Source organism: Ornithorhynchus anatinus, chromosome 18 (genome assembly GCF_004115215.2).
Source record: "Ornithorhynchus anatinus isolate Pmale09 chromosome 18, mOrnAna1.pri.v4, whole genome shotgun sequence".
In the NCBI taxonomy this organism is placed as follows: Eukaryota; Metazoa; Chordata; class Mammalia; order Monotremata; family Ornithorhynchidae; genus Ornithorhynchus; species Ornithorhynchus anatinus.
In genome coordinates, this window is record NC_041745.1 from 27230401 (window position 1) to 27257003 (window position 26603).

The 26603-nt window shown below is 51.6% G+C and overlaps 1 protein-coding gene across 3 annotated transcripts in view; it reads right to left on the reverse strand.

Moving 5' to 3' along the window:
• Positions 1-381: 381 nt before the first annotated feature.
• The window catches only part of REEP1 (receptor accessory protein 1), an 86868-nt gene continuing 60646 nt past the window's right edge, over positions 382-26603 (reverse strand). For 2 of the 3 annotated variants that reach the window (XM_029083479.2, XM_029083480.2), the window contains exons 6-7: positions 24512-24698; positions 3842-3876 (exon numbers count right to left, since the gene is read on the reverse strand). In XM_029083479.2, the coding sequence (XP_028939312.1) occupies positions 3866-3876; positions 24512-24698 (198 nt within the window). In that variant the 3' untranslated portion in view covers positions 3842-3865. Of the gene's footprint in view, positions 3877-5612; positions 5765-16901; positions 16938-24511; positions 24699-26603 lie in introns of all 3 variants that reach the window. The other variant, XM_039914644.1, reaches the window with a different exon arrangement.

Here is a 26603-nt window from a genome sequence, read left to right on the forward strand (position 1 = left end):
CCTTCTCACTGACCCTTCCCAAAACGCAGACTTGAGATTAACTCCTGTACAAAAGGTAGCCAATGCTTAATATTAATAATAGTAACGCTTGTAGTATCTAAGCATTGACTACGTGTGTCAAGCGCTGTACTAAGCGCTGGGGTAGAGAGACGATAATCAGGTCCCACGAGGGGCTCGCAGCCCGAGTAGGAAGGAGAACAGATACCGAATCCTCATTTTGCAAGTGAGGGAACGGTGGCGTAGAGAAGTTTAGGTCGCACAGCAGACGAGTGGCAGAGTGGGAATTAGAACCCAGGTCCTCTGGCTCCCAGGCCTCGGGCTCTTTCCACTAGGCCACGCTGCTTCCCTCATCCGCCCAGTATTGAAAGAAGGACCAGCGGCTTTTTTTTTTTTTTAAAGAAAAAGATTAAGACTTTATTCAAGATGTATATCAAGCAATAGAACTAAAACAGCAGAACTTCAACTTTAGGAATAACTGTCAGCGTACTTCTCTCTGACGGATTCGGTGGACTCTAAGACCTTTCCATCCTGAATACAGGAAATAAACTACCCTAAATGTGCACGGTTAGGAATCTGACGGAACATGAGCAGTTTGCAATTTAAGTGAGACCTGTGAGAGGGTGAAGAGTGCCCTTTTCCTTTTCGAATACTGTGTCGGGGGCAACTTGGGAAACCTGAAGAAACTGAAACAGCCAGAAGATGGTGGGATCGACGAGCATCCCGTCACAGGTACGCAGACAATCTTACTACATGAGAATATACGTATTCTGAAGAACATCTGAAAGTAGCAGGCCGTTCAGATGAAGCCGAGAGGCTCCACGGTCAACATTCTCTCTAGTTTTTAAGGTTCGGGTCCACGTTCCGTCCCCTCGGAAACAAAGAGCACAAGCCCCTCATGACAATTCCAAACGAAAAACTGGTGCTGGACCACGCTGCCATTTTGTAAACAACCTGTTGTCTGTAGTTCAGCAAATGCGATTTGATCGTATAGAACACTAAATCACTACGTGTACATTGGCAGGTATTCACATTTCATGTCACCCTATACACAAATATACAGCTTGTTTGATAAATAAACACATTTTTGCCAGAGATAGGAAAACGTCTCAGTTAAACAGTGAATGTCTTCGAGAGATAAGGCAACTCCCATATCAACATGTGAAAAATCTAAACAGTCAAGTTTACATTAAGACAGCAGCTTGGACACATGGAATTATTTTGACCTAGAATGAATAGTAGTAATACAGCATATGTCTGAGAGTAGAGTTCTTCAAACATTTTTTTGGCATAATTGAGTGCAAACTTGTCACCTTCTACTTGTCGAAACTTCGCGTCGCGCAATGGTGCAAACATAGCTCACTTGCAACAGTTATATCGTCTGCTAATGCGGCAGACTTTTGTGGGTTTTTTTGATGAAAAGAAAAACTTGCCAGAAAGCCACTTAACTTAAAAGCACACAAGCTGAGCTCCTCAAAGCTTTTTTTATTTTCTGAGCACGTTCTAGTGGTTCTGAATACTTTCTAGTAGCCTTCTAGAAGACAGGCGTACTTTGAAGAATACACTCTTACAGAGGGTTCTGACTGTCGGCTGTTCGGTGCGTTTCCCCTCTTTAACAAATCCACGTGTTGTGACATGGGGAGAGCCATCTGCTCCCCCATCAACAAGTGGGTCTCGTGTTTGCATATCTATTCTTTCCCCCCCAAAAAAATTTTTAGGAAACAAGAAGATGGTTTTCAGTCGAGCTGGGGGGGGAGGGAGGCTCAGATGTTTGGGCGTGCCTCTGGCCAGTGCTGAATTTTGAGAATAATCGATCATTTTGGAGTCAGGTAACCTCATCGATTTATCGTCATCAGCCTGGACCGCTGCTATTCGTTTACTGAGCGAACGGAACGACCTTTGGTCGAACCTCTTTGACATTTCGGTTCTCGACGGTAACCTCTACATGGTGCGTAATACTTAGCATTTGTTTTCTAGTCTACAGGACGGATCAAAGGGCAGACACAATCAGAGAGTCACGCGATTAACGTATTTGAGGACGTCGCATGCATTACACCTACAGGAGACTCCAACTCTAAGCACAACTACACAGATCCTATAGTTTTCCCCTCTCACGGTCAGCGCCATGACGTTCCGGACATGCTACCCTAACACGCTAGGCCGTTGCGATTTAAACCAGAATCCACCGGATGGATCCAATTTTCCCCTCATCTCTAATTCCCGGACTTTGAGTGAAAATATTCTGAACTTCCCCCGGGAGGCTTTTTTTTTGCCAATTAAGATCCGAGGTGCAGAGGAGAGAGCCGACTGTGTGCCGCTAAGGGATTCTTCTACTCATACTGCGGGCAGGCGTTGGGGTTGCCGACCCTACTGCGTTGTTCTTCCCCAAGTGTCTAGTACAGTGCTCCGCATGCAGTAAGCGCTCAATAAATACCACTGCTCGATCGGGATCAATACCTACCATGTGGATTTGAGGGGAAAGTTTTGCCATAAACACTAACTCTAAAATCATTCCGAATCACACTATCACCAATATTACAAACGTGTCTTAAGCGTAGTGTCAGGAATTCTTCGAAAGTTAAAATAGAATTGTAGCTTCCCTTTTCTCGTACTATCTGTTGTATTTTCTCTCCCAGTGCAAGTGGTTTAAACTGCAGACTCTCCTTTATCTGTTGAAATTGGGCACGGTTCGTCGGTACGGTGGTTACCACTAAGCTGGATATCAGGTTAAGAGTTCCTCGTTGTCGTTTAGAATTTTCATCTGCCAAGTGTTTTCAAACATGAGCCAAAGGAACCTCACCCCATCCCTGGGAGGGTGTTAGGAAGCCCGGCCCCATTTTACGGAGGGGAAAACTGAGGTGAGAGGCTACATTACCTAGCCGGGCCCACTTGAGGCATGTCGAAACCTGAGCGAGGATTTAGGCTTTCCCAGCTCTGAAACGAGCCTCCTGCATTTCACTTTGCATTTAGTTCTCAGCTCTCCTCCTCACCTCGTCTAAAGGGTGGGGAAAGGTCAGGCCGCACCGGATCTGAAAAGGGAAATGATTTTGGATAGCGGTAGCCACTGTATGTACACGTCTACATCCCTCCTGCAGTCACCGTTCCTCCTCCTTGCCGGAAGTGTACATATTTGACGGAAGCACCCGGAAAGAAAGGTTAAGAAAACAAACTAAACGAGAGTGGCATTCGACAGCTGTGGTAAAACATCCGAGACGTTCTGTACAGTCAAAGGAATTCAGGGGTTTTTTCGTTTTGCTTTTACATCGTTCTTTTCGAGTTCACAGTCTTCTCCCACGACTGGGGACCACCGGTGCCTCCCGGAACTCCCCTGGGCTAATCAAAAAGCCATAAATAAATACATTATAGTCCAAAGTACTACTACCAAGCGGCGGGGGCGGGTGGGGAAGGGGGCTTTTAAAAACAAAAAATCAATCAGGTTGCATTTACAGGCTAAAAACCAAGCAAGCAACTCATAAATTACACATGTACACAGCGACGGTATTAGTTGGAGTCCGTCTCGTAGATCCGAAACTGAGCCGAGATCGCCACCGGGGCTCTTCCCTGCTAAGTTGGGAGCGGCTAGGTTGTGAAAGACAGAAATCGCCGGAGGACTTGAGGGTCACCCACCCCACCCCCCCCACCCAGAAAAAAAGGTACAAAGATGAAGGGAAGAGAGGGAGGGCCGTGTCTGCGATGCCACACACTTAAAAGCACACCCAGCTCGCTGTTTTCTACGGTATTAGTGATTAGCTCTTTAAGGCAGAGAGGAGACGTCCTGTGGATCTCGATGCCGTTGGCTCATCGCACTCACATGGTTTCGGTGGCAGAGGATGAGGTACTTTTCTTCCTGGAGCGAGATCGGAGGAATCTAGGCGGTGCCTGGTGAGAAAGCCGGGGGAACACCATCAGCCGAGGGTTTGCGCAGTGACGACGGCGGAGAGGGGCGAGGCTTAAGGGATGGAGTCGCCCAGCGGATGAGCGGCGGAGCCGGAATTAGGCCCCAGGTCCTCTGACTCGCAGGCCTGTGCCGTATCCGCTATCCACCAGGCCCCGCCGCTTCTCCCCGAGAAGCGGCTCTCTCCGGTTCCCACCCGAAAGCGCCCCTCACCAAAGGGCTCCAAGCCTTACATTTTTCCTTTAGCAGGAGAGAACCAGCAAAAGGATGTTGAACCACCACGGTCGGGTGACGGGAGCGGTCTGACGCGCTTCCGGGCCACTTGGATTCACACTGCCGTTATCGTTCTAGGAGCGACCTACTCCCCCGGAAGATGGTGATGAAGTCGCTCTAGTTCAGAGGCACCTCCCTTCCCCTCAGCTCCTCGGCTCCCCCAGAGGGGGGAGGAGGATAGATTGGACTATTTGGTCTTAGCTTTTGCCCTGGGGCTTTTCTAAAGGACTGAGCACATCTCCTAGAGGGCACATCCCCAAGGAGGGGGTCTAGTCACAGTCTACTGCTCAGGCAGGGCCGGTCGGCCCGGCCTGGGTGGGATCCTCCAGATGGGGGACTCTTTCTTCTCCTAAGCTCGACTGGTTTACAAACCAAGGATGCAGGAGAAATGCCTCATGGCCATTCTGAGAACTGCTGCCCGAGCCTGGGAGGGTCGGCAACATTTTGAAGCCCCAGAGGACCACAGGCAGGGATAAGCAATGTGGTGGGGGAAAGGAAAGAGGGAGGGGAAGAAAGGCAGAGATAAGGCTGTCGTATTGTAAGGTATTCTCCCAAGTGCTCTGCACGTAGTAAGCGCTCAATTAATTGACTGACTGGAGGGGGAGAGTGGGGGAGAATGGGGGAAGGGGAAGAGACGAGAGTCTGAAAGGAGAAAGAGGAAAGGAGTCCCTGAGAGGGAGAGAGGGAAGGGAGATATATGAATAGTAATAATTATTGTACTTGTTAAACGCTCACTGTTCTAAGCGTTGGGGTAGGTACAGGTTAATCAGGTTGGACACAATCCCTGTCCCCCACGGGGCTCACAGTCTTCACCCCCATTTTACAGATGAGGTAACTGAGGCCCAGAGAAGTGAAGTGACTTGCCCAAGGTCACACAGCAGACGCGTGGCGGAGCTGGGATTAGAACCCATGTCCTTCTGACTCCCAGGTCTGTGCTCTAGATACTGCCAGGTACCACTGAGTAGTGCCAATACTTGGGACCTCACTAACCCTGTGCCACTCCAGGCCCTACTGGGTAAAGCAGAGAGATGGATTTGGACCCAGCTTACTGAACCGAAGTCAGTCAATCGTATTTACTGAGCGCCTACTGTGTGCACAGCACGGTCCTGAGCTCTTGGGCGAGTGCAATAAGACACTAAACACATTCCCTGCCCACAACGAGTTTACGGTCTAGAGGGGGAGACAGGCATTAATATAAACAAATGAAATTACAGATATGTACCAAGGCGCTGTGGGGCTGGGGCGGGGAGGGGGAATGAATGAAGGGAGCAAGTCAGGGCGACGCAGAAGGGAGCGGGGGTAGAGAAAAGGAGGAAAGAGGAAAGTCAGGGAAGGCCTCTTGGAAGAGATGTGCCGTCAGTAAGGTTCGGAAGGGAGAGCAGGGGTGGAGTTGTCCCTGGGATCTTTGACCCTAAAAACACGCGTTCTTTCCCACACAGACAGGTACCTCTAGAGGTAGTTCCGTCTTTCTGGGTGCTCTGAACTTGTACATGTAATCCAGAAGATCGTTCTCTTCTTCGTCCGAGAACACTAACGCGTTCATGTCATCGCGGACCTGCCCGGGGTTCGCTCCCCCTTTGTCCACATCTCCCTCAACCACTTAGTGTCCGTTTAATGGCTACACACAGCGGAGACAGGGACAGTAGGGAGAGATCAGAGTCCTTTCGCATATGGAAAGAGAAGACGCAGCACCCAGCCAGCTATTAGAAGACCCGGCCAAAGTTCACACAGCACACTCCGAGCGTGGTTAGAGGCTGGAAATGACCCCAACTCGTCTGGGGTTTTGGGGGCTCATCGCCGAAACCGGTGTGTCTTTGGTTACTGCGGAATACTGCGGATTAACTAGTATCGACCCCGGTGCTTGATACATAGTAAGCGCTTAACCAACACCATAAAAAAGAACCCCAGATTTCTGTTCACAGTAGCATAATTCTCCGTGCTAGGACTGTGCTAACCTCAGCGTTGCTTCGGAGACGGAGAGCTCAATGGATTCCAAACTGAGGTTGCTGTGACAACATGGGCTTGAGCGAAACATGGGGGTCATAAACAGCATCATGCAAAGAAACCTGAAGAGGTGTAGGCGCTGTGGCTACCTCGTTTGGAGAGGGCGAAGAGTCTGGGGCTCCAACAACTCCATTTATAGGGCACGAAGAAGGGCAAAATGCACAACTGCAGACAGAAGCCTAAATTTAAATGTCCTTGAAGTACAGACTGGGGCTGGTATCCACTTGGCAGATTAATTAGCCCTTCTGCCTCATCTCTTTCTCCCTTGAAATGCCTTTTGCCCATTTCGCTACTAGGTAGAACCCCTATGGGGCGGGCGGGTGGTGAGGCAGAGGAAATAAAAGAACAAAGAACAAGTCAGTTTGGCACCTCGTGAACAGCTCTGGGGAAAGGGAAGCAGCGTGGTCTACTCAAAACAGCAGGGGACTGGGAGTCAAAGGACCTGGGTTCTAATTCCACTCTGCCGCCTGCCTGCTGTGTGACCCGAGGCAAGGCATTTAACTTTTCTGGGCCTCAGTTCCCTCAACTGCAAAAATGGGGACTCAACAACGGTTCGTCCTCCTACTTAGAGTGTGAACCCCATAAGGGACCTGATTATCTTCTATCTACTCTGGGGTTTAGTACAGTGCAAAACTCATAGTAAGTGCTTAACAAATAGCACAATTATTATCATTATCAATGACATTTGTAATCAATCAATCATATTCATTGAGTGCTTACTGTGTGCAGAGCACTGTACTAAAGGCTTGGGAGAGTACAATGTAGCAGAGTAGATAAACACATTCCCTGCCCATAAGGAGCTTACAGTTTAGAGGGGGAGGCAGACATTAATAGAGATATATGAATTACAGATGTATACATTCACTCGTGTTCACTCAATCGTATTTACTGAGCGCTTAGCGTGTGCAGAGCACCGTACTTAAGCGCTTGGGAGAGTACAATATAACAGGAAACAGAGCCATTCCCGGCCCGCAGCGAGCTTACAGCCTAGAGGATGAGTTTACGGAAGTGCTGAGGGGCTGAGGGTGGGTGATTAAGTGTGTCGATCCAAGTAAAAGGGCAACGCGGAAGGGAGAGGGAGTAGAGGAATGAGGGCTTGGTCGGGGAAGGCCCCTTGGAAGAGATGGGAATTTCCTAAGGGCTTAAGGGTGGGGAGGTGACGGTCTATCGGATATGAAGGGGGAGGGAGTGCAGGGCCAGAGGCAGGACACGGGTGAGGGTCTATCGGATATGAAGGGGGAGGGAGTGCAGGGCCAGAGGTGGGACGCGGGTGAGGGTCGGCGGTGTGACAGACGAGGTCGAGGTACGGTCGAGGGGAAGGGCTGGGGACAAATTTCTATGAGGGAATGAAGAGATCAGGAGAGGGACGTCCCCGTTAGCCTGGGTTGTAGTAGGAAATCGGGGAGGTGAGTTCGGAGAGGGCAGTCACTGCACCTCTAAGTTCCTTGTGGGTGGGGAACGTGTCTTCCGACTCTGTTATATTGTGCTCTCCCAAGCGCACAGGCACACAGTAAGTGCTCGATAAACACCACTGACTCACTGACTTGCATTTTCCCAAGCCCTTAGTACAGTGCTCTGCACATACAAGTGCTCTGCTCAACTGTATATATTTTCATTACCCTATTTATTTTGTTAATGAATTGTACATCGCCTTGATTCTATTTAGTTGCCATTGTTTTTACGAGATGTTCTTCCCCTTGACTCTATTTATTGCCATTGTTCTTGTCTATCCGTCTCCCCCGATTAGACTGTAAGCCCATCAAACGGCAGGGACTGTCTCTATCTGTTGCCGACTTGTTCATCCCAAGCGCTTAGTACATTGCTCTGCACATAGTAAGCGCTCAATAAATACTATTGAATGAAAATACTATTGAACGAACATAGTAAGTGCTCTATAAACACCGAGGATTGATCGGCTGATTGATCGACAGAACACCGACACCCTCGGTGGACCCGTTTCAACACGGGCTCAGTAAAACCCAGACTCTCACCTGGGGTCCAGTGCTAAATTATGTTGGGTGGTCGAGAATGTAGATTCCACATTTCCAGTGGGGAGGAAGGGAAAGGGCTGGGGAAAAATTTCTGTGAGGGAACAATGAGATCAGGAGAGGGCCGTCCCTGTGAGCCTGGATAGAAGCCCCAGATTCGTCCGACCCTTCCGCCCTGCTCCTAATCTCGCCTAAAAATCCCAGACCTGGCTTGAATCCCAGGGACGCAGCTTCCAAACCAAACCAAACCAAACAAAACCAAACCAAACAAAACCAAACCAAACCACCCGCAGCATGCATGGCATTAGAGAGGAATTAGCCAGAATCCAGGCCAGAATCTCTTTTTTTCACACTGAAGTGCTCTAAAGTCTCATCCTCCCACCCCCCCCACCACCGAGAACCCACCTAAAATGATTACTGTGGCGGGTGGGAGAGTGCCACTCTCTCGCCTTGGGTCCTTGACCCAACAGTGAGCAGAGAGCACTGTGGATGCTCCCGGCCGGTGCTCCCAAAAGACGGTCTCACCCGTGATTTGGTGGATAGAGCACGGGCCTGGGAGTCGTGAGGACCTGGGTTCTAGTCCCAGCTCCGCCCCGTGTCTGCTCTGTGACCTTGGGCAAGTCACTTAATTTCTCTGTGCCTCAGTTCCCTCGTCTGTAAAATGGGGGTTACGACTGTGAGTCCTGTGCAGAAAAGGGGCTGTATGCAATCCGATTAAGCTGGTATCTACCCCAGCTCTTAGGACGGTGCCTGACGCACAGTAAGTGCTGAAGTGCTAAATGAATAGTGGTTTAGACTGTGAGCCCATCACTGGGCAGGGATTGTCTCTGTCTGTTGCCGAATTGTACATTCCAAGCACTTAGTACAGTGTTCTGCACACGGTAAGTGCTCAATAAATACGGCCCACTGACTTAGCAAATACCTCAATTATTAGACTGCAGGACGCCTCCCTTACTGTCCAACTGTTATTTCTGTTCGGAGTTTGCCGGGGGATCATTTTGCCAGGTGCCTTTACACCCGCTCCAGCTGGGCTGGGGCATGGCAGGGCATGCCCTAAAAATACACTCCAGAACAGCGAGCTGGGGCGGGGCCTGGGCTTGATTAGCTGGCAGGCTCGGGAAAAAAACAAAAATAAAACAAAAGCCCAGCGGGGAAGCTAAGCTTCTTCATTTCCTTCTGGACTGGGCTCAGACCTGTCTACTCTTATTCATATCAATGTCCGTCTCCCCCTCCGGACCATAAGCTCGTTATGGGCAGGGGACGTATCTGCTAATTCTGTTGTACTCTCCCGAGCGCTCAGTACTTACTGATTTATTGATTACTCTACCCCTAGAATCCAGACCCCGTGCTCTCTCCTCTAGACTGTAAACTCGTTGCTGGCAGGGAACGAGTCTGCCAACTCTACGATACTGTACCCTCCCAAGCGCTCAGTACTGTGCTCCGCACACAGTAAGCGCTCAATAAATGTGATTTATTAATAGACTGATTACTCTGCCCTCCTACCCCCTAGAATCCAGACCCCCGGGCTTTCTCCTCTAGACTGTAAGCTCGCTATGGGCAGGGAAAGCGCCTGCTAATTTTGTATCGTACTCTCGCAAGCGCTCAGTACAGTGCTCTACACGCCATAAGCGATCAATAAATAGCATCGATTAACTGATTCCCCTGTAGCAGCAGAGCATGTAGGTGGTTTTACGGCCTTCCTTGGTGTTCTAGGGGGTTCCAGCAGGTGGAGATGCAAGCGCACAATGGCTCAGCTTGGGTCTGATTTTCCTTTTCGTCTTCGAGCACTGCTGTGCCTCGGTTCATTCTTTCAATCGGATTATTTATTGAGCACTTACGTGTGCAGCTCACTGTACTTGGGAGAGAACAATGCAACAGTGAACCGTCACATTCCCAGCCCCCAACGAGCTCGCAGTCTAGATCACACGATCTCGGGCCTCCAAACGGTCCGGAAAAAAGGGGTCGACTCCACTCCTTTCCTCCGGGCGGGATTCCCCGCTCCCGTTCGGATGAGAATGGACGGTTTTTTCGAAACATCTTCAGGGAAGCAGATTCCACGACCCCCTCCTCGTTCATCCAGTCTGCAGTCAGGAACTTTCGCCTGTTTATTTTATAGTATGGAGTGCAATATACCAGAATTGGTAGACGCCTTCCCTGCCCACAGTGAGTTTACAGTGAGTGTACAGGGTGAAGCTGTAAACTCCTTGAAGGCAGGGTCTGTATCTACCAACTCCCTTATACTGTACTCTCCCAAGTGCTTAGTACAGTGCTCTCACACAATAAGTACTTAATAAATGTCACAGATTGATCTTGGCAGCCCCGAGGATTAAAGCGCCCTACCTGCCTTCCAAAGACAGGGAAACTCATCCATTTCTCCTGGGAGGGTACTTCACCCATCTGATCGGAATAATAATTGTAACCATAATAATATTAATGATAAAATTGTGGCATTTGCTAAGCACTTACTATGTGCAAATGCCATATTAGGCATCTGGAGTTGATACAATACAAGCATAATCGGATGCAGTCCCTGTTGTCCCCCTCTAGGCTGGGAGCTCCATGTGGGCAGGGAATGATTTTCCTCATGTGTCTGTTTGTTGTTATAATGTAGTCTCCCAAGCGCTTAATTCACAGTAAGCGCTCAAAAAGTACAGCTGAATGAATGAATGTTCCGCATGGGGCTCACAGTCTAAGTAGGAGAGAGAACAGGCACTGAATCCCCATTTGTACAGAAGGGGAAACTGAGGCCCAGAGAACTGAAATGACTTGTCCGGGGTCAGACAGCAGGCAGGTGATGGAGCCAGGATTAAAACCCAGGTCCTCTGACACTCAAGCCCATGCTCTATCCACTAGGCCACGCAGCTTCTCAGGCTAAACCCTCTCCGAAGAGGCAGGACCGTAAACTCACTGTGGGCAGGGAACGTGTCTGTCAACTCTGTTCTACTGTACTCTCCCAAGTGCTTAGTACAGTGCTCTGCACACAGTAAGTCCTCATTTAATACCACTGATTGATTGAGGCAGGGAAGGAACTCTTCCTGTTTGGTTTTCCTACCTAGAGGCCTTGAAGAAACAAGCTCACTGTGGGCAGGGATTGTGTCAGTTTATTGTTCATGCATTCCATCATTCAATCGTATTTATTGAGCGCTTACTGTGTGCAGACCACTGTACTATTATAGCGTACTCTCCCAAGTGGTTAGTACAGTGCTCTGCACAGGGTATAAGCGCTGAATAAATACGACTGAATGAAAAGAGAGGCCTTCACCCTTTGCATTAAAATGATTCCTTCAGGGAAGAGAGGTGTGAAAATATTCTATGAGCCCAAGCAAAGCTTCCTACTGAAGAGGCTGGAGCCTGGAGGATTGAATTCCCTTGAGCATCAGGCTCAGAAAGCAGCCCACTCCCTCAGGCCCACAAGGGAAATGCCTCACGACACTGTTTCCGTGGTCAGATCCGGAAAATAACTCTGGGCCCGCCTCGTTCTGGGCAGGGAACTTGTCTACCATTCTACTGTCCTCTCCCAAGCGCTTACCTACAGTGCTCTGCACACAGTAAGTGCTCAGTATATACCCCTAATTGACTGACCTTATGAAATCATCACACTTGGACTCTGAGCCCCGTATGGGACGGGGACCATGTCCAACCCGATTAACTTGCATCTCCCCCAGCACTTAATGATATTATGGTACTTGTTAAGCGCTTACAATGTGTCAAGCACTGTTCTAAGCACTGGGGGAGATACAAATTAATCAGATTGGGTACAATCCCCATCCCACATGGGGCTCACACTCTTAATCCCCATTTTATAGATGAGGGAACTGAGGCCCAGAGAAGCTAAGTGACTTGCCCAAGGTCACAGAGCAGACAAGTGGCGGAGTCGGGACTAGAACTCGGGTCTGACTCCCAGGCCCGTGCTCAACCCACTGAACCACCCTGCTTCTGCACTTAGAACAGTGCTGAACATAGAGTGAGCACTTAACGAATACCGTCGCGCAGCACAGAGGAACAAAACCCAGCTGAGGCTCTGCCGGGTCAGCAGAGGAGCAGCAGAAGGTTGTCTGGTTAGCAAACACACTCCCACCAACAATTAATTGGTTAAAACCGGCACGGAGACAAATGGCGAATGGCTCAGACGGAAAGAGGCATGCAAATGCGGAACACTTACATCACAGTCCCATAATATTTACATAGAGAAAAGAAAAGAACAAACCGTTAGGCTGAGAACGATAAACACGCAAAGTCCTAGAGCTTTTAGCGTTTCACTCCCCAACGTTGACCAATTTCTGTTCCTATTACACACGACCACACCGAGGCAACTCCAATACCATAAGATGATCTCCTGGGGATAAGCCGACATATCGGTGCCAGTCGGCTGACGAAGCCGCTGACGCTCAGAGAGGCCAGGCAACTTGCCCAAGGTGGCCCGGGCCAGTCGCTGGCCGGGCTGGGACTCAAACCCACTTCCTCTGACTTCTGGGACCTAGATCACACTTACCTCTCTGTGGGGGGGGATGAGGGACAGGTGTCGGGGGTTGGTTGGTCCTTGTGAAAAAATATACAGTCGACCGTATTTTCCATAGGGGTGTGTGGCCTCTTGAGGGTGTTGGCAAAAAGGCAGGAAAAACGATGAAATCAGACACCCAACCCCATAGACATAAATACACGCACACTCACACATGAAAGAGGAAAACAGGGTGAGGCAAAGGTGACAGAAACATACACACACAAACACAGCAAAAGAGGAAGTGGGGGCAAAAGTGACAAAAACACACATGAACATATGGGGAAAGAGGAAGGGGGGGTGGGGGGCAGAGGTGACAATCAATCAATCCCTGGTATTTACAGAGTGCTTCCTATGTGCAGAGCACCGTTCTTAGCACTTGGCAGAGTGCAATACAACGGTCAATCATATTTATCGAGCTCTTATTGGGCGCGGAGCACCGTGTTAGCGCTCGGGAGAGTACAATATAACAAAAGAACGGACATCTTCGCTGCCCGTTCCCTGCCCATAGTTAGTTTAGAGCCTAGAGGACCACCCCCTGCCCCCCCCCACACACCCAAAGACAGGTACGCCCTCCCGTACACACACACACACACCCTCCTTCACACGCCAGTGGCGCAGAGAGAAGCGAGCGGGCCCCGGCAGGTGGCGGGCGGAAGTAGGAGCGGAGCTGGGGCGGAGCGGGGAACGGTGCGGCCCATCATCCTCCCTCCGGACGCCCCCCATCGCGGGGCAGGGACCACCGGGGCGGGGTGGCTCGGGGAGCGGAGCCGGAGCCGGGCCGGCTGCCCCTTCTCCACCGACCGACCCTGCTTCCGCTCCTCAGGCAGGCGATCGTACTTATTGAGTGCTCACCGCATCCAGAGCACCGTACCAAGCACTGGGGAGTGTCCAATAGTACGATAAATAGACGCATCCCCCGCTCGCAATGAGCTTACAGTCTAGAGGGCAGACTGTCCCCTCCCTGCACCCTCATTCATTCAATGGTATTTACTGAGAGCTTACTGTGTGCAGAGCACTGTACTAAGCGCTTGGGAGAGTCCACTATAACAATAAACGGACACATGGCCTGCCCACAACGAGCTTACCCACACCAGCCCACCCACAGGATTTTCTGGGGATGGGCGCCGAGCCAGCCCCTCCCCTCGGACACGTTACTGTGAAGGCTGAAGCTGCTGGGTGACCTCTGTGATGACCCCTGGGTGCTGGCATGCTGAGCGGGGGAAATCAAGGCAGAACACGCCAGTAGCTTATGGCCATACAGTCGGCAAGTGGCAGATGGCGCTGAGGAAGAAGCCAGAAATGACCATTCTGGTTTCACCGACTTAAACCTCCTGTCAACTACAACTGTCTTATTTATTAAGTGCTTATTATGTGCCAAGCACTGTAGTAAGCACTGGGGTCAAGAGAAGATAATCAGGTCCCACATAGGGCTCTCGGGCTAAGTAGGAGGGAGGGAGGTAACAGTAATAGTTGTGGTATTTGTTAAGTGTTTACTATGTGCCAGGCACTGTACTAAGCGCTGGGGTTAGCACAAACCGATCGGGTGGGAAACGGTCCTTGTCCCACATGGGGCTCACAGTCTTAATCCCCATCTGACAGATGAGGGAACTGAGGCCCAGAGAAGTGAAGGGACTGACCCAAGGTCACACAGCAGCGTGGCGCAGTGGAAAGAGCACGGGCTTTGGAGTCAGGGCTTGTGAGTTCGAATCCCAGCTCTGCCGCTTGTCGGCTGTGTGACTGTGGGCAAGTCACTTAACTTCTCTGGGCCTCAGTTCCCTCATCTGTAAAATGGGGATGAAGACTGTGAGCCCCACGTGGGACAACCTGATTCCCCTGTGTCTACCCCAGCGCTTAGAACAGTGCTCTGCACATAGTAAGCGCTTAACAAATACCAACATTATTATTATTATTACAGCAATCGGCCAAGCTGGGATTAGAACCCAGGTCCCTCTGATTCCCGGGCCTGGGCTCTATCCACTAGGACACGCTGCTTCTCGAAGTGGAGAGCCTCAAGTTCTGGGGGAATCCCTGTTTTGCAGATGAGGGAACTGAGGCCCAGAGAAGTGAAGTGAATAGCCCAAGGTCACACAGCAGGGACATGGCGAAGCTGGGATTAGAACCCAGGTTCTCTGACTTCCAGGCCTGGGCTCGTCCTACTAGGTCATGCTGCTTCTCAAAGAAGCTTAAATGGGTTTAAATGGGGCAGGGGATGGCAGACCCATCAGTGGCTAAACCCCAGAAGGTATCTCTCTGAGGCCCCCGGCCCCACCCAACGCCCCTTTTCTTCCCACCCGATCACCCTGCCCATCCAACATCCTCCTCCCAGACCGTCTTGACCCCCATTTAGCTGCAGCGGCCCTATCTGTCCTTCTCTAAATATGGGGCATCCTAATTTGTGGATCAATTGCACGTTGGCCATATCAGCTCTGATCTACCTCAGCAATGCGTTCCGCTCACAGCGGTTGGATTCAAATCCGATCGGAGGGCCCCGACGCCTAGGAATATCTAAAAGACGTCTTGGAGCGATCCTTGGGGAGGTGAGAAGAGATGGGGGACACACAGTTCCATCCTTCTAGAGCGGGTCTGTGAGGTGGGAGTGGAGGGAAACAGAGTCCCACACTGGGGTGGCCCCCTAAATCAGGTCGGTTACGGGGACCGTTCCCTGCCAGAATCCGAGGGATGAGAAAATAATCCCACTAATAATAATGACGGTGGCATCTGTTATGTGCTTATAATGTGCCGGGCATCATACTAAGCACTGGCGTGGATACAAGCACATCGGGTTGGACCCAGTCCCCGTCTCGTGTGGGGCTCCCGGTCTCAAACCCCATTTTACAGAGGAGGTAGCTGAGGCTCAGAGAAGCGGCTTGCCCCAGGTCACCCAGCGGACAAGTGGCGGAGCCGGGATTAGAACCCTGGCTCTCAGGCCCGGGCTCTAGCCACTAGGCCATACAGAGCCCAGGGACCCGAGACAATCTTACCCTGCGGGTTGCCACTGGGCCTCTTTCACACAGTTTATCTTATCGTCTTTCTCCCCCGTGGATCGGCAGCTCATCGTGGACAGGGAGGGGGTCTACCGACCGTACCGCAGTCTTCTAAGCTCTTACCCAGTGCTCTGCACACAGTAAACTCCCGAGAAGTACCACCGATCGACGGATGGCTTGATGGAGTCACCCTGCATTTCAGACTCTGCAGTCCGGCGCGGCTGGCGGGCAGTCTTGAGGGTCCATCTTGCTCGGGCCCTGAGGGCGGGGGCCAGTTAGCGCGGCTGAGATGAGGTAGGGGGATGGCGGCGGGGGGAGGCGGCGGGAGTTGCCCAGGGGTCAGTCAAGCCGCCGGTTAGCTCTGCGCCCTCGCTGGGGCCACACGGTTAGGAAACCCCGGGGGTAGCTCAGGTTAAAGGCAAAACCACGGCAGGCTGTGTGATTTGGCTCCGGAGTCGCCCAGGTAAGGGGGCCCTCCCTGACCGTGCGGTCCCCCGGGTCCCCAGGATGGCGGGGTGAAAGGTACTTTAAAGTACCTCCCCTCCCTGGAATCCCCCAAAATCCTCCGTGGGCTTCCGACCCTCAGGTCTCACAGCCCGGAGCCCTCTGAGAAGGCTTTGAGCCACCCCGCAGCGAGGCTGGCTCTCAACCATAATAATAATGATGATGATGGTACTTGTTAAACGCTTACTAGGTGCCAAGCACCGTTCTAAGTGCTGGGGTAGACACGAGTTAATCAGATGGGACCCGATCCCTGGCCCACATGGGGCTCCCGGTTTAAGTAGGAAGGAGGAAGATTTCATCCCCATTTTACAGATGACAGAACCGTGGCGCTGAGAAGCGAAGCCGTTTGCCCAAGGTCGCACAGCAGGCGTGTGGCGGAGCTGGGATCGGAACCTGGGACCTCTGACTCCCGGGCCCGTGCTCTTTCCATTAGGCCACACTGCTTCCTAGCCAGCGGGCTCTTCTGTCTCCACGGTCCCGAGTGCCCGTTGGCGGGCTGGGAGGGTGGGGTCCCTCAACTGTTGGCCGCACCTGACCAGCTCTCCCGGTCCCCGGGGGTCTCCCGGAAGGGGTGCAGGGACCGGGAGCTCCCCAGCCCCTCCTGAGGCCGCGAGGACCACTCGGCCAGAGACCCCTGGGCTAGGAACGACCCCCGTCCGTTCGTCTGAGCAACCACGGCGAGGGAGGCCCCTGAGCCTGGGAAGCTGTTCACTGCACTCTGCAGAGGGTGGGGTTCCAGGCGACCCCCTACTCACCTTTCCGAGTCCTACAGGCCGAGCAGCAGGTACACACTGCCAACGGAGCCGACCGTCAGTCGGGGGGCGCGGGGGGAGGCCGAAATGTTGGGGGGAAGGGGCGGTCTTGTGGGGAGGAGAGGGACGGGGAGACCCAGGTACCCCAAATTCGGTCCCCTGCCTCTCCAACTGCTGGAGACCCTTTCATAGAGCACTGTGGAAGGGTGGGGGAAGGGGCACACCATTACACTGTCATTTTTTCCAAAAAAAAAAAAAATACAGACATGGGGGTGCAACACCAGTTTTTTTGTTTTTAATTATACGGTATTTGTTAAGCTCCTTCTGTGTGCCAGGCACTGTACTAACTACTGGGGTAGATACAAGGCAATCAGGTTGGTCACGGTCCCTGTCTCATATGGAACTCACAGTATTAATCCCCATTTTACACATGAGGTCACTGAGGCACAGAGAAGTCAAGTGACTTGCCCAAGGTCACACAGCAGACATGTAGACTGTAACCCTAATGTGGGCAGGGATTGTCTCTATTGCTGAACTGTACTTTCCAAGCGCTTAGCACAGTGCTCGGCACACGGTAAGCGCTCAATAAATACAATTGGAAATAAAAAATCGCACAGAGGACGAGTGGAGGAACCGGCATTGGAACCCAGGTCCAACTGACTCCCAGGCCCGGGCTCTAACCACCGGGCCACGCTGCTTCTCTGGTCCTCGGGGCCTGGTTACTCAGTAGCTTGTGCCGAGATCTGCCGAACTGCCGAGGAGGAAGATGCTAGAGGCAGGTGAGGTCTCCAGCTTCCCTCCAGACTACTTAGGGCAACTCCGTATATTGTACTCTCCCAAGCGCTCAGTACAGTGCTCTGCGGGCAATCAGCACTCAATAAATACCCTCGGGGGATTTGCCGGAGGGCATTATCAGAGCGGTCTCACCCACTGGGCTCCCAGAGCTGCCTACCAATCCGGGGGGGATTTTCCACACCATAAAAGGTGACGATCTATATCCTGACATCCGACCGCAAAGCTGCGGTCCCTCGCTGCCTCCCTCCCGCTGGACGTATGTCCATCTGTTGCCGTAGATTAACACTGTGAGCTCAGCACTTCGACATTCCTCCCTCCCGGCCCCAGCCCCACGGTAGTCACACCCCATTCCTCACCGCTCTGCCGAAGCCTTCCTCTATCTGAAACTGCTTTTTACTTCCTCTCCCCCGGAGCTTGTAAATTCCTCGAGGGCGGGGATTGGGTCTTCCAACTCTGTTCTATTGGCCTCTCCCAAGTGCTCAGTACAGTGCTCTGCACCCGCCGAGCACTCGATAAATCCTGTTGACCGGTCGACTGAGCGACGGCCAGCTGGCCAGACAACCCCGCCGACGGCACTCGGAATAACAGTAATAATAGCGGTATCTGTTTAGCGCTTACCGTGTGCGGGGCACTGTACTGAGCGCTGTGGTGGTGGATAGAGGCGAACAGATGCGGCCTCTGTCCCTCATGGGGCTCGCGGACTCAATTCCCATTTTCCAGGTGAGGGAACTGATGCCCAGAGACATGAAGTGACTTACCCAGGGTCACCGAGAGATTAGAACCTCTGTCCCCCCGACTCCCGGGCCTTTGCGCTACCCACTAGGCCACGACGCTTCGGAATGTGGGCCGGCCGCTGTTTTGACCACCGCCTGCGGTGGTGGAGAGGGTCCGTTCCGCTAGCCCTCTCCCAAGCTTCCCGAGGGTCAGTTCCTAGCGGGAAGGGAAGGGGGGCGGGGGGCGGGGAGCGACTACTCCCTTCCGTCTAATGGCTTGTTCGCCTCTCTCCAGCAGCTGCAACGTTAAAGCCCCCGAGGTGCCCCATGGAGCTCCTCCTTATATCTACCAACTGCGTTTCATCGTACTCTCCCAAACGCTTAGTACGGTACTCTGTGCACGGTAAGCGCTCAAGAAACAGAGGAGCGGCATGGCTTAGACCTGGGTTCTAATCCCGGCCCCGCGACTCTGCTGTGTGACCTCGGGCAAGACTGTGAGTCTGGTGGGAGCAGGGATCATCTCTCTTTATTTCTGCACTGTACTTTCCAAGCGCTTAGTACGGTGCTCTGCACAGAGTAAGCGCTCAATAAATGCGATTGAACGAATGAACGGAAGTCACTTCACTTCTCTGGGCCTCGGTTCCCTCATCTGTAAAATGGGGATTAAGGGCGGGGGCTCCACGTGGGACGGGGACAGTGTCCAACCTGACTGACCTGTATCTACCCCACTGCTTAACCTGGCACACGGTAAGCGCTTACCAAGTACCAGAATTATCAATAAATACCACTGACGATGACTGACTGAGGCCCCGGCCAGCAACCCCGCTCCAAGGGTGGAATCCTACCTTCGTGCCCAGGGGAGGCGGAGGAGGGGTTTGGGCAGAGAGAGAATCTTTCTCCCGAGAAGGCCAGCGAAGAGCTCTTAAATCCCGGGGCCCTGCTTCTGGCTGGGGACTCCGCGCTCCCCCTCGCTCTGCTCCAAGTATGAGGCGAGGGCCTTCCATACCATTTATGTCTAAAAAGCCGGCGGAGCCGTAGCCGGCTCTGGCCAGCAGCACACAGTGCTTCCCCCGCCCGAGTCGCAGCCTGGAACGGGGCCAGGGGCAGAGGACCACGCTCTCCCCTCCACCCGGGCTCCCTGACCCCCCCGGGGCGGGCCGGCCCCTGCTCAGCTGAAGATCTGTGGCTTCCCAAGTAAGCGCTCGGGAAGGTATGCCAGAAGCAGTGCGGCTTAGTGGAAAGAACATGGGTTTGGGAGACGGGGGTCATGGGTTCTAATCCCGGCTCTGCCACATCAGCTGTGTGACTTTGGACAAGTCATTTCACTTCTCTGTGCCTCAGTTCTCTCATCTGTAAAATGGGGATTAAGACTGTGAGCCCCGAGTGAGACAACCTGATTACCTGGTATCTATCCCCAGTGCCTAGAACAGTGCTTGGCACATAGTAAGTGCTTAACAAGTCCCATTATTATTAATAATGTTGGTATTTGTTAAGCAACAACATTATTATTTGTTAATAATAATAATATTATTATTATTATAGAGCCTGGGCCTAGAAGTCAGAAGGACCTGGGGTCTTCCAGGGCTCCGCCACTTGTCTGCTGCTGTGTGACCTGGGGCAAGTCACTTCACTTCTCTGGGCCTCAGTGACCTCAGCTGTAAAATGGGGATTAAGACCATGAGCCCTCTGTGGGACAGGGACTGAGTCCCCATTAGCTTGTATCTACCCCAGCGCTTAGAACGGTGCCTGGCACATAGTAAGCACTTAACAAATACCACAATTAACACTATTATTATTATTCACAGTAATCAGTGATGATCATAATTATTAGAATAATTAACACTATTATTCATACTAATCCTGGCTCAGCCACTGGTCTGCTGCAGTATGATCTTGGGCAAGTCGCTTCACCTCTCTAGGCCTCAGTTCTCTCCGCTGTAAAATGGGGATTAAGATCTGTGAGCCCTATGTGGAACAGGGATCAGGTCCACCCCATCAGCTTGCATCTACCCCAGCGCTTAGAACAGTGCCTGGCACATAGTAAGCGCTTAACAAATACCATAAAAAAAAAAGGAGAGTCGATTCCTACCTCTTCACATACATCTGAAACGCCAGCATCTCCTTGTTGTGCACATAAACATTTCAATCATGGGGGTTCTTTCATGCTCTTTCCCCCTATAGGTTTTAGTGATATTTTGGGATTGTTGTCTGTCCTGTTTTATTTACCACATTATGCTGGAAGCTTCTCAGGGGCAGGGGCGGTACCTCGTTTGTAAACTCCACAGGCCCTAGTCCAGTTCTCCACCATATTCGGCTTATGCCCGAAAAACAGCATGGACTGACGGAGGCCAGACTCTTCCAGACAAGATCGTTGTCAGGACTGCAAGGGAAGCAGCGTGGCCTAATGGAAAGAGCGTGGCCAGGGAATCAAAGAACTTGAGTTTTACTCCTGGCTCTGCCTCCTGCCTGCTGTGGGACTTTGGGAAAACTGCTTAGCTTTCCTGGGGCTCAGTTTCATCATCTGTACAATGGGGATACAATACGTGTTCTCCCTTCTACTTAGACTCTGAGCCCCAAGCGGGACAGGGACTGTGCCCGATCTGCTTATCCTGGCACAGAGTACATGCTGAACAAATACCACAGTTATTAGTATTTTTGCAAGTGATACCAACAGATGCACAGTCCAAGTCCCAGGGGGGTGAGGGAAAAAAGCCAGCGCTCCTCTGGCTGATTTATTTTTGCCTGTTAACTCCAGTGGTGCTGGCTTTGAAGGGGAGACTTTAGGTGGATTTTTCAAGAAGGATCTTTGAAAGGTTTTTCTCTAACAACGCTAAAATGCACAGGGACAAGGAAATACAAAGCATTAATGACACTGAACACCGCCTTTCCCCAAGCAGGGAACAATTTCCCTCTAAACTTCCAGTCGCCCAAACCCGGGGTCAGCTTCCTCAGAAAGGAAGAGGTCTCGAGCTTTGCAATTCAGCGGCCCTTTTTACGGTCACAGGCTTTACAGTAAAATGGTTCCATTGGCCCCGAGAGGAGCCGAGAAACATTCCTCGGTAGGGGAAAATGAGGCACGAAGCAACGACAAGTCTCTCGGGTCACCGGGAAGCAGCGTGGCCTAGTGGATGGAGCCCGAACCTGGGAGTCGGAAGGACCTGGGTTCTAATCCCGGCTCCGCCACTCGTCTACTGTGTGACCTTGGACGAGTCGCATCGCTTCTCTGGGCCTCACTTACCTCATCTGTAAAAGGGGGATTATGACAGTGAGTCCCAGGTGGGACATGGACTGTGTCCAACTTGATTAGCTTGTGTCTACCCCAGTGCTTAGTACAGTGCTTGGCACATTGTAAGTGCTTAAAAATACCTTTAAAAAAATGGGAAGCGATAGCATTGGGAGAAATAGAGTCGGAGCCTCCCAATTCCTGAGGGTCTCCTTTAACCCAACCCAGTCTAAGGAAATCAAAGTCTGGGAGTATTTTATGGACGTGAAACATAATATCTGCTCCCGGGCAATTCCTTAGAGATATAAACTCTTAGCGAGAAGTAACATGAGAGCCTGTATCCCGATGCACACAAAAGTCAGGTCTGCCGACACCCTAGCTTCTCCTTTTCAAGCAAACAAGTAAACTCGGGAGTGAAAAATAACCCAGTGAATCAAAAATGCTATTTCCATTCTCTTTGGTCTCTCCACAGCTCCCACCTATACCAGACTGCCTCCCGGAGGGTTTTAATAATGTTGGTATTTGTTAAGCGCTTACTATGTGCAGAGCACTGTTCTAAGCGCTGGGGTAAACACAGGGGAATCAGGTTGTCCCACGTGGGGCTCACAGTCTTAATCCCCATTTTACAGATGAGGGAACTGAGGCACAGAGAAGTTAAGTGACTTGCCCACAGTCACACAGCTGACAAGTGGCAGAGCTGGGATTCGAACTCATGAGCCCTGACTCCAAAGCCCGTGCTCTTTCCACTGCGCCATTTTCCTCTATGACCCACACACGCTCCAACCCTTCATCATTTAGGTAATGGATTATCTGACTCTTTGACTTCTTTTTCTTCCTCCCCTTGCCGGCCTTTGGGCCATTTCATTGTTCATTGCTCCACGGAGTTGGTAGGGCTTACTGAGAAGCAGTGTGGTCTAGTGGAAAGAGCATGGGCCTGGAAGTCAGAGGAACTGGGTTCTAATCCCGGCTCAGCCGATCGTCTGCTGTATGACTTTGACTTCTCTGGGCCTCAATTCCCTTATCTGTGAAATGGGGGTGAAGACTGTGAGTCCTACATGAGACAGGGACTGTGTCCAACCTGATTAACTTATATCATCCTAGTTCTAAGTACACTGTCCAGCATCTAGTGAATTCTAAACATATATCATAAAAAAAATGGACAGGGAAAGGAGGCAGAGGTTCAGATTAGAGAAATTGGTTCCTCACAAGCTCTTTGGGGAAAAGTTTGATAGGACAGAAGGTGAAGCTGTTGGCTTAAGTGAGATCTGGGGGGATTATCCGTGGCTTCTGTTTAGCTGTGACTAATTTTGAAGGGTGTTGTGAAGGAGTTCCCTTCGTGTCTAAGAACTGGAGAGGGGAAAGAAGCAAGTAAATCTAAACCTGAGCTTACCATCTCTTCTTACAGCTCCCTCGAATGCGACCCCTAACACATGCTTCAAACCCGTCCCTTGGCGGAGGCTCTTGAGAGTTCAGTTCTTTGAGATCACAACCCCCTTCTTTCCCATTTTGTGGGGCGGGGTGGGGGTCTGCTTTAATTTTAACTGGAAGCCCAGCAGATAGGGATGGTATCCAGGGCCCGATTAAAGCAGGGGCTCGTGGTGGCCGGGAGTGGGGGGGAGTTACCCAGCCATGCCCAAAAAGGCACTTCCTGACCCAACCAACATGGCAACCGCTTGAGATGTTACGAAGATGGTGCCCAGCACAGGCCTTCCCCAAATGGCCACGGGGCCTGAGTGGCATCGAGTAGGGTGGGGTGGCCCAGGAGTCTGCCTGGAGTCCCCGCTGCTCAACCCTAACCCCCTCCCCCGTCTTTTTCTGATCCCGTGCTTGAGCAGAGTGGCCGTTTTTCATCTCTCTGCTCTCTAGAGGAGAGGGATGGAGGTGGAGAGGGGTGACCGGGCTGGACCCTATGCTTGGAACTCAGGTCCAGCCCCCAAGTACCGCCCCGGGATCCCCCCTGGCTCGATCGCCAGCTGAGCACAGGCCCAGGGATGAGGAGGCCTCCCGCCCAGCTTTCCCGTCCAAAGGATGACTCACCAACGGTAAGACCGTGACCTATTCCCCAGGGGAACATTTCTGCTCTTCTTTCCCCTGTTGAGTTTAGAAACGCGTGCCAAATGCCACAGTGGCTTCGGATAAGATGCCCATCACCTGGGGATCTGTTCTGCAGACTAACAAGCTGATCTGATCCCAGCAGAGCGGCCAACACCGAGAGACACCGAGGACCGCAACCGCCTGGATCCGAGACGTCCTGGTGGCAACCTCTTTAGGCTGCCTCAGCCAACGCTAAGCTCTCGGGACACCGGCTCCCCACTGGGCTCGGCTGTTCCGATCGTTCCTTCCGCTTCTCTTCCAATCCATCGGGCAAGGGTGAGATGCCACGTAAGGCACACGACTCTTTGGGTAGCTCTTCCAGAATCTCCCCCAGACCCGCCAACTAAAACACCCCACCCTGGCTCGAGTCCTACATACTCACAATCCACCTGTCCCCATGGTGGCGAGTACTACATATCCATAATCCATCTGGCCCAGCAGGTGGGTATAGGTTGGGAGTGGGTAGGTACATCTACAGGTGTAAAATCGAGCACCCCTACAAGTCTCTAACTCTAGCCTCTCCTCCAGTTACCCCCAGCTTCTCTCGCCCATCTTCAGAGTCCTTAATTCCCAGTGCGTGTGGTTGATTTCGAATCGCGTGTGTAGGCACCAGCCCCCCGGGACGGGACCCACTTCTGCCTCCGGGTTTCCGCCAGTGCCCTTCAAGGGACTGGTGCGGCGGGGACCCACTGTTAGGAAGGGGAGGGCAAAAGGGGGACACGAAGATGCAAAGGAAGGGAGGAAGGGAAGAGGCGAAGGGCCAGGCCGACGGGCCGGCCCACACCTACCTGAACTGCCGGCACCTTCAGACACGCTTCTGGACATCTTGGACAGGCTCTGTTTGCCGCTGGTCCTTCCGGTGGCCGGGGGAGCCGAGGCAGGGGCGGGGGCGGGGGCGGGGACCCCGTCGGCTCGGATGGTGGTGAGGTCCTGCATGCTGAAGCTCCGCAGTCGCTCCGAGAGGGCACCCTGTCCCTGCGCCCGACCCAAGGCAGGAGGAGAGAGACGCATCAGGAGACCGGTCCAGCCGCCTCCCTGTCCCTTCCTGTCCCCACCTCCATGCTCCTGAGAAAATTTCCCCTGAGGACCTCCCCAAGGCATTCGGGGTAGCACTCTGCAACAACAGGTGCTCCGTGCAGACTGAATGACTGTTTCCCAGGACTGTGAAGCATGAAACAAAGCCCTTCTCTCTTTTAATCTTATCTCTTAGGTGCTTACTATGTGCTGGGCACTGTACTAAGCACTGGGGTAGATATAAGCTAACCAGGTTGGACGCAAGCCCTGTCCCACATGGGGCTCACAGTCTTAATCCCCATTTTACAGATGAAGGAACTGAGACACAGAGGAGTGAAGGGTGGTTCAGTGGAAAGAGTCCGGGTTTGGGAGTCAGAGGTTGTGGTTTCTAATCCCAGCTCCGCCACTTGTCAGCAGTGTGACTTTGGGCAAGTCACTTCTCTGTGCCTCAGTTATCTCATCTGTAAAATGGGGATTAAGATTGTGAGCCCCAAGTGGGGCAAGATGATTACCTTATATCTACTTCGGTGCTTAGTACAGTGTTTGGCACACAGTAAGAGCTTAACAAATACCATTATCATTATTATTATTATTGTGGCATCGTAGAGAGAGCCGTGAGAAAAGCCTCGGGGAAAAAAGGAAGCACACATTGCCTGGAGCCGCTGGATTGCCTGCCACAGCTGCCTTTCCTCTGAAGTTTTTCAAAACAAATCTATTTCAATCCACATTTATTCCCCAAACGATTCCAGTCAGATTCCAGTTTTCCTCCCACTCAGCAGCCGCCCTCCAAAGTACCATCCGATAGGATCGATTAGACTGTAAGCCCGTCATTGGGCAGGGATTGTCTCTATCTGTTGCCGAACTGTACATTCCAAGCGCTTAGTACAGTGCTGTGCACATAGTAAGCGCTCAAAAATACTATCGAATGAATGATTTCACTAGGGAGATTCAAAGATGACAGGATCGTTCAATCAATGAATCAATGGTTTTTATTGAGCGTTTACTATGTGCAGAGCACCAGACTAAGCGCTTCGGTGAGTACAGTGCAACAGGGTTGGTAGACACGTTCCCTGCCCGCAACGAGCTTACAGTCCAGAGGAGGAGACAGACATTAAAATAAATTACCAACTTGTACACAAGAACTGTGGGCTGAGGATGAGAGGAGGAGGCTGAGGCTGAGATGAATGCCGACTGCTGAAAGGGTACAGATCCAAATGCAACTGTTCTTTGCTGCTTTTATTTTACAGCGAAGTGAAAATTCATTCATTCATTCATTCAATCGTATTTATCAAGCGCTTACTATGTGCACAGCACCGTGCTAAGCGCTTGGAAAGTACAATTCAGCAATAAAGAGAGGCATTCCCTGCCCTCAACGGGTTTACAGTCTATAAGGGGGGGGAGACAGACATCAAAAACGAGTAAACAGGCATCAATATAAATATATAGAATTACAAGTATGTACATATATACGCAAGTGCTGTGGGGCAGGGAGGGAGTAAGGCAAAGGGAGTGAGTCGGGGTGACGGGGAGGGGGAGCTGAGAAAAAGGGGAGCCTTAGTCAGGGAAGGCCTCTTGGAGGAGGTGAGCATTCAGTAGGGCTTTGAAGGGGGAAAGGGTGATTATTTGAAAATGAATCAAGGGGAAGAGCGAGTGAATATTGAATAAAAATGATGAGGCTTTCGGCGCCAAAGTAACTTCAGGGAAAGAAGAGTGAAGTCTAAAGGCCGGAACACAAAATGAGTTAGCCTTAGTCAAATGAGAAAAGAAGAAACACAAATGGCTTTCAAATGTGCCCAAAAGAAACCCTAGAGAAAACTCAAAACCATTAGTTAATGTGATCCAAATTAGACTTCAGAGAAGCTAATA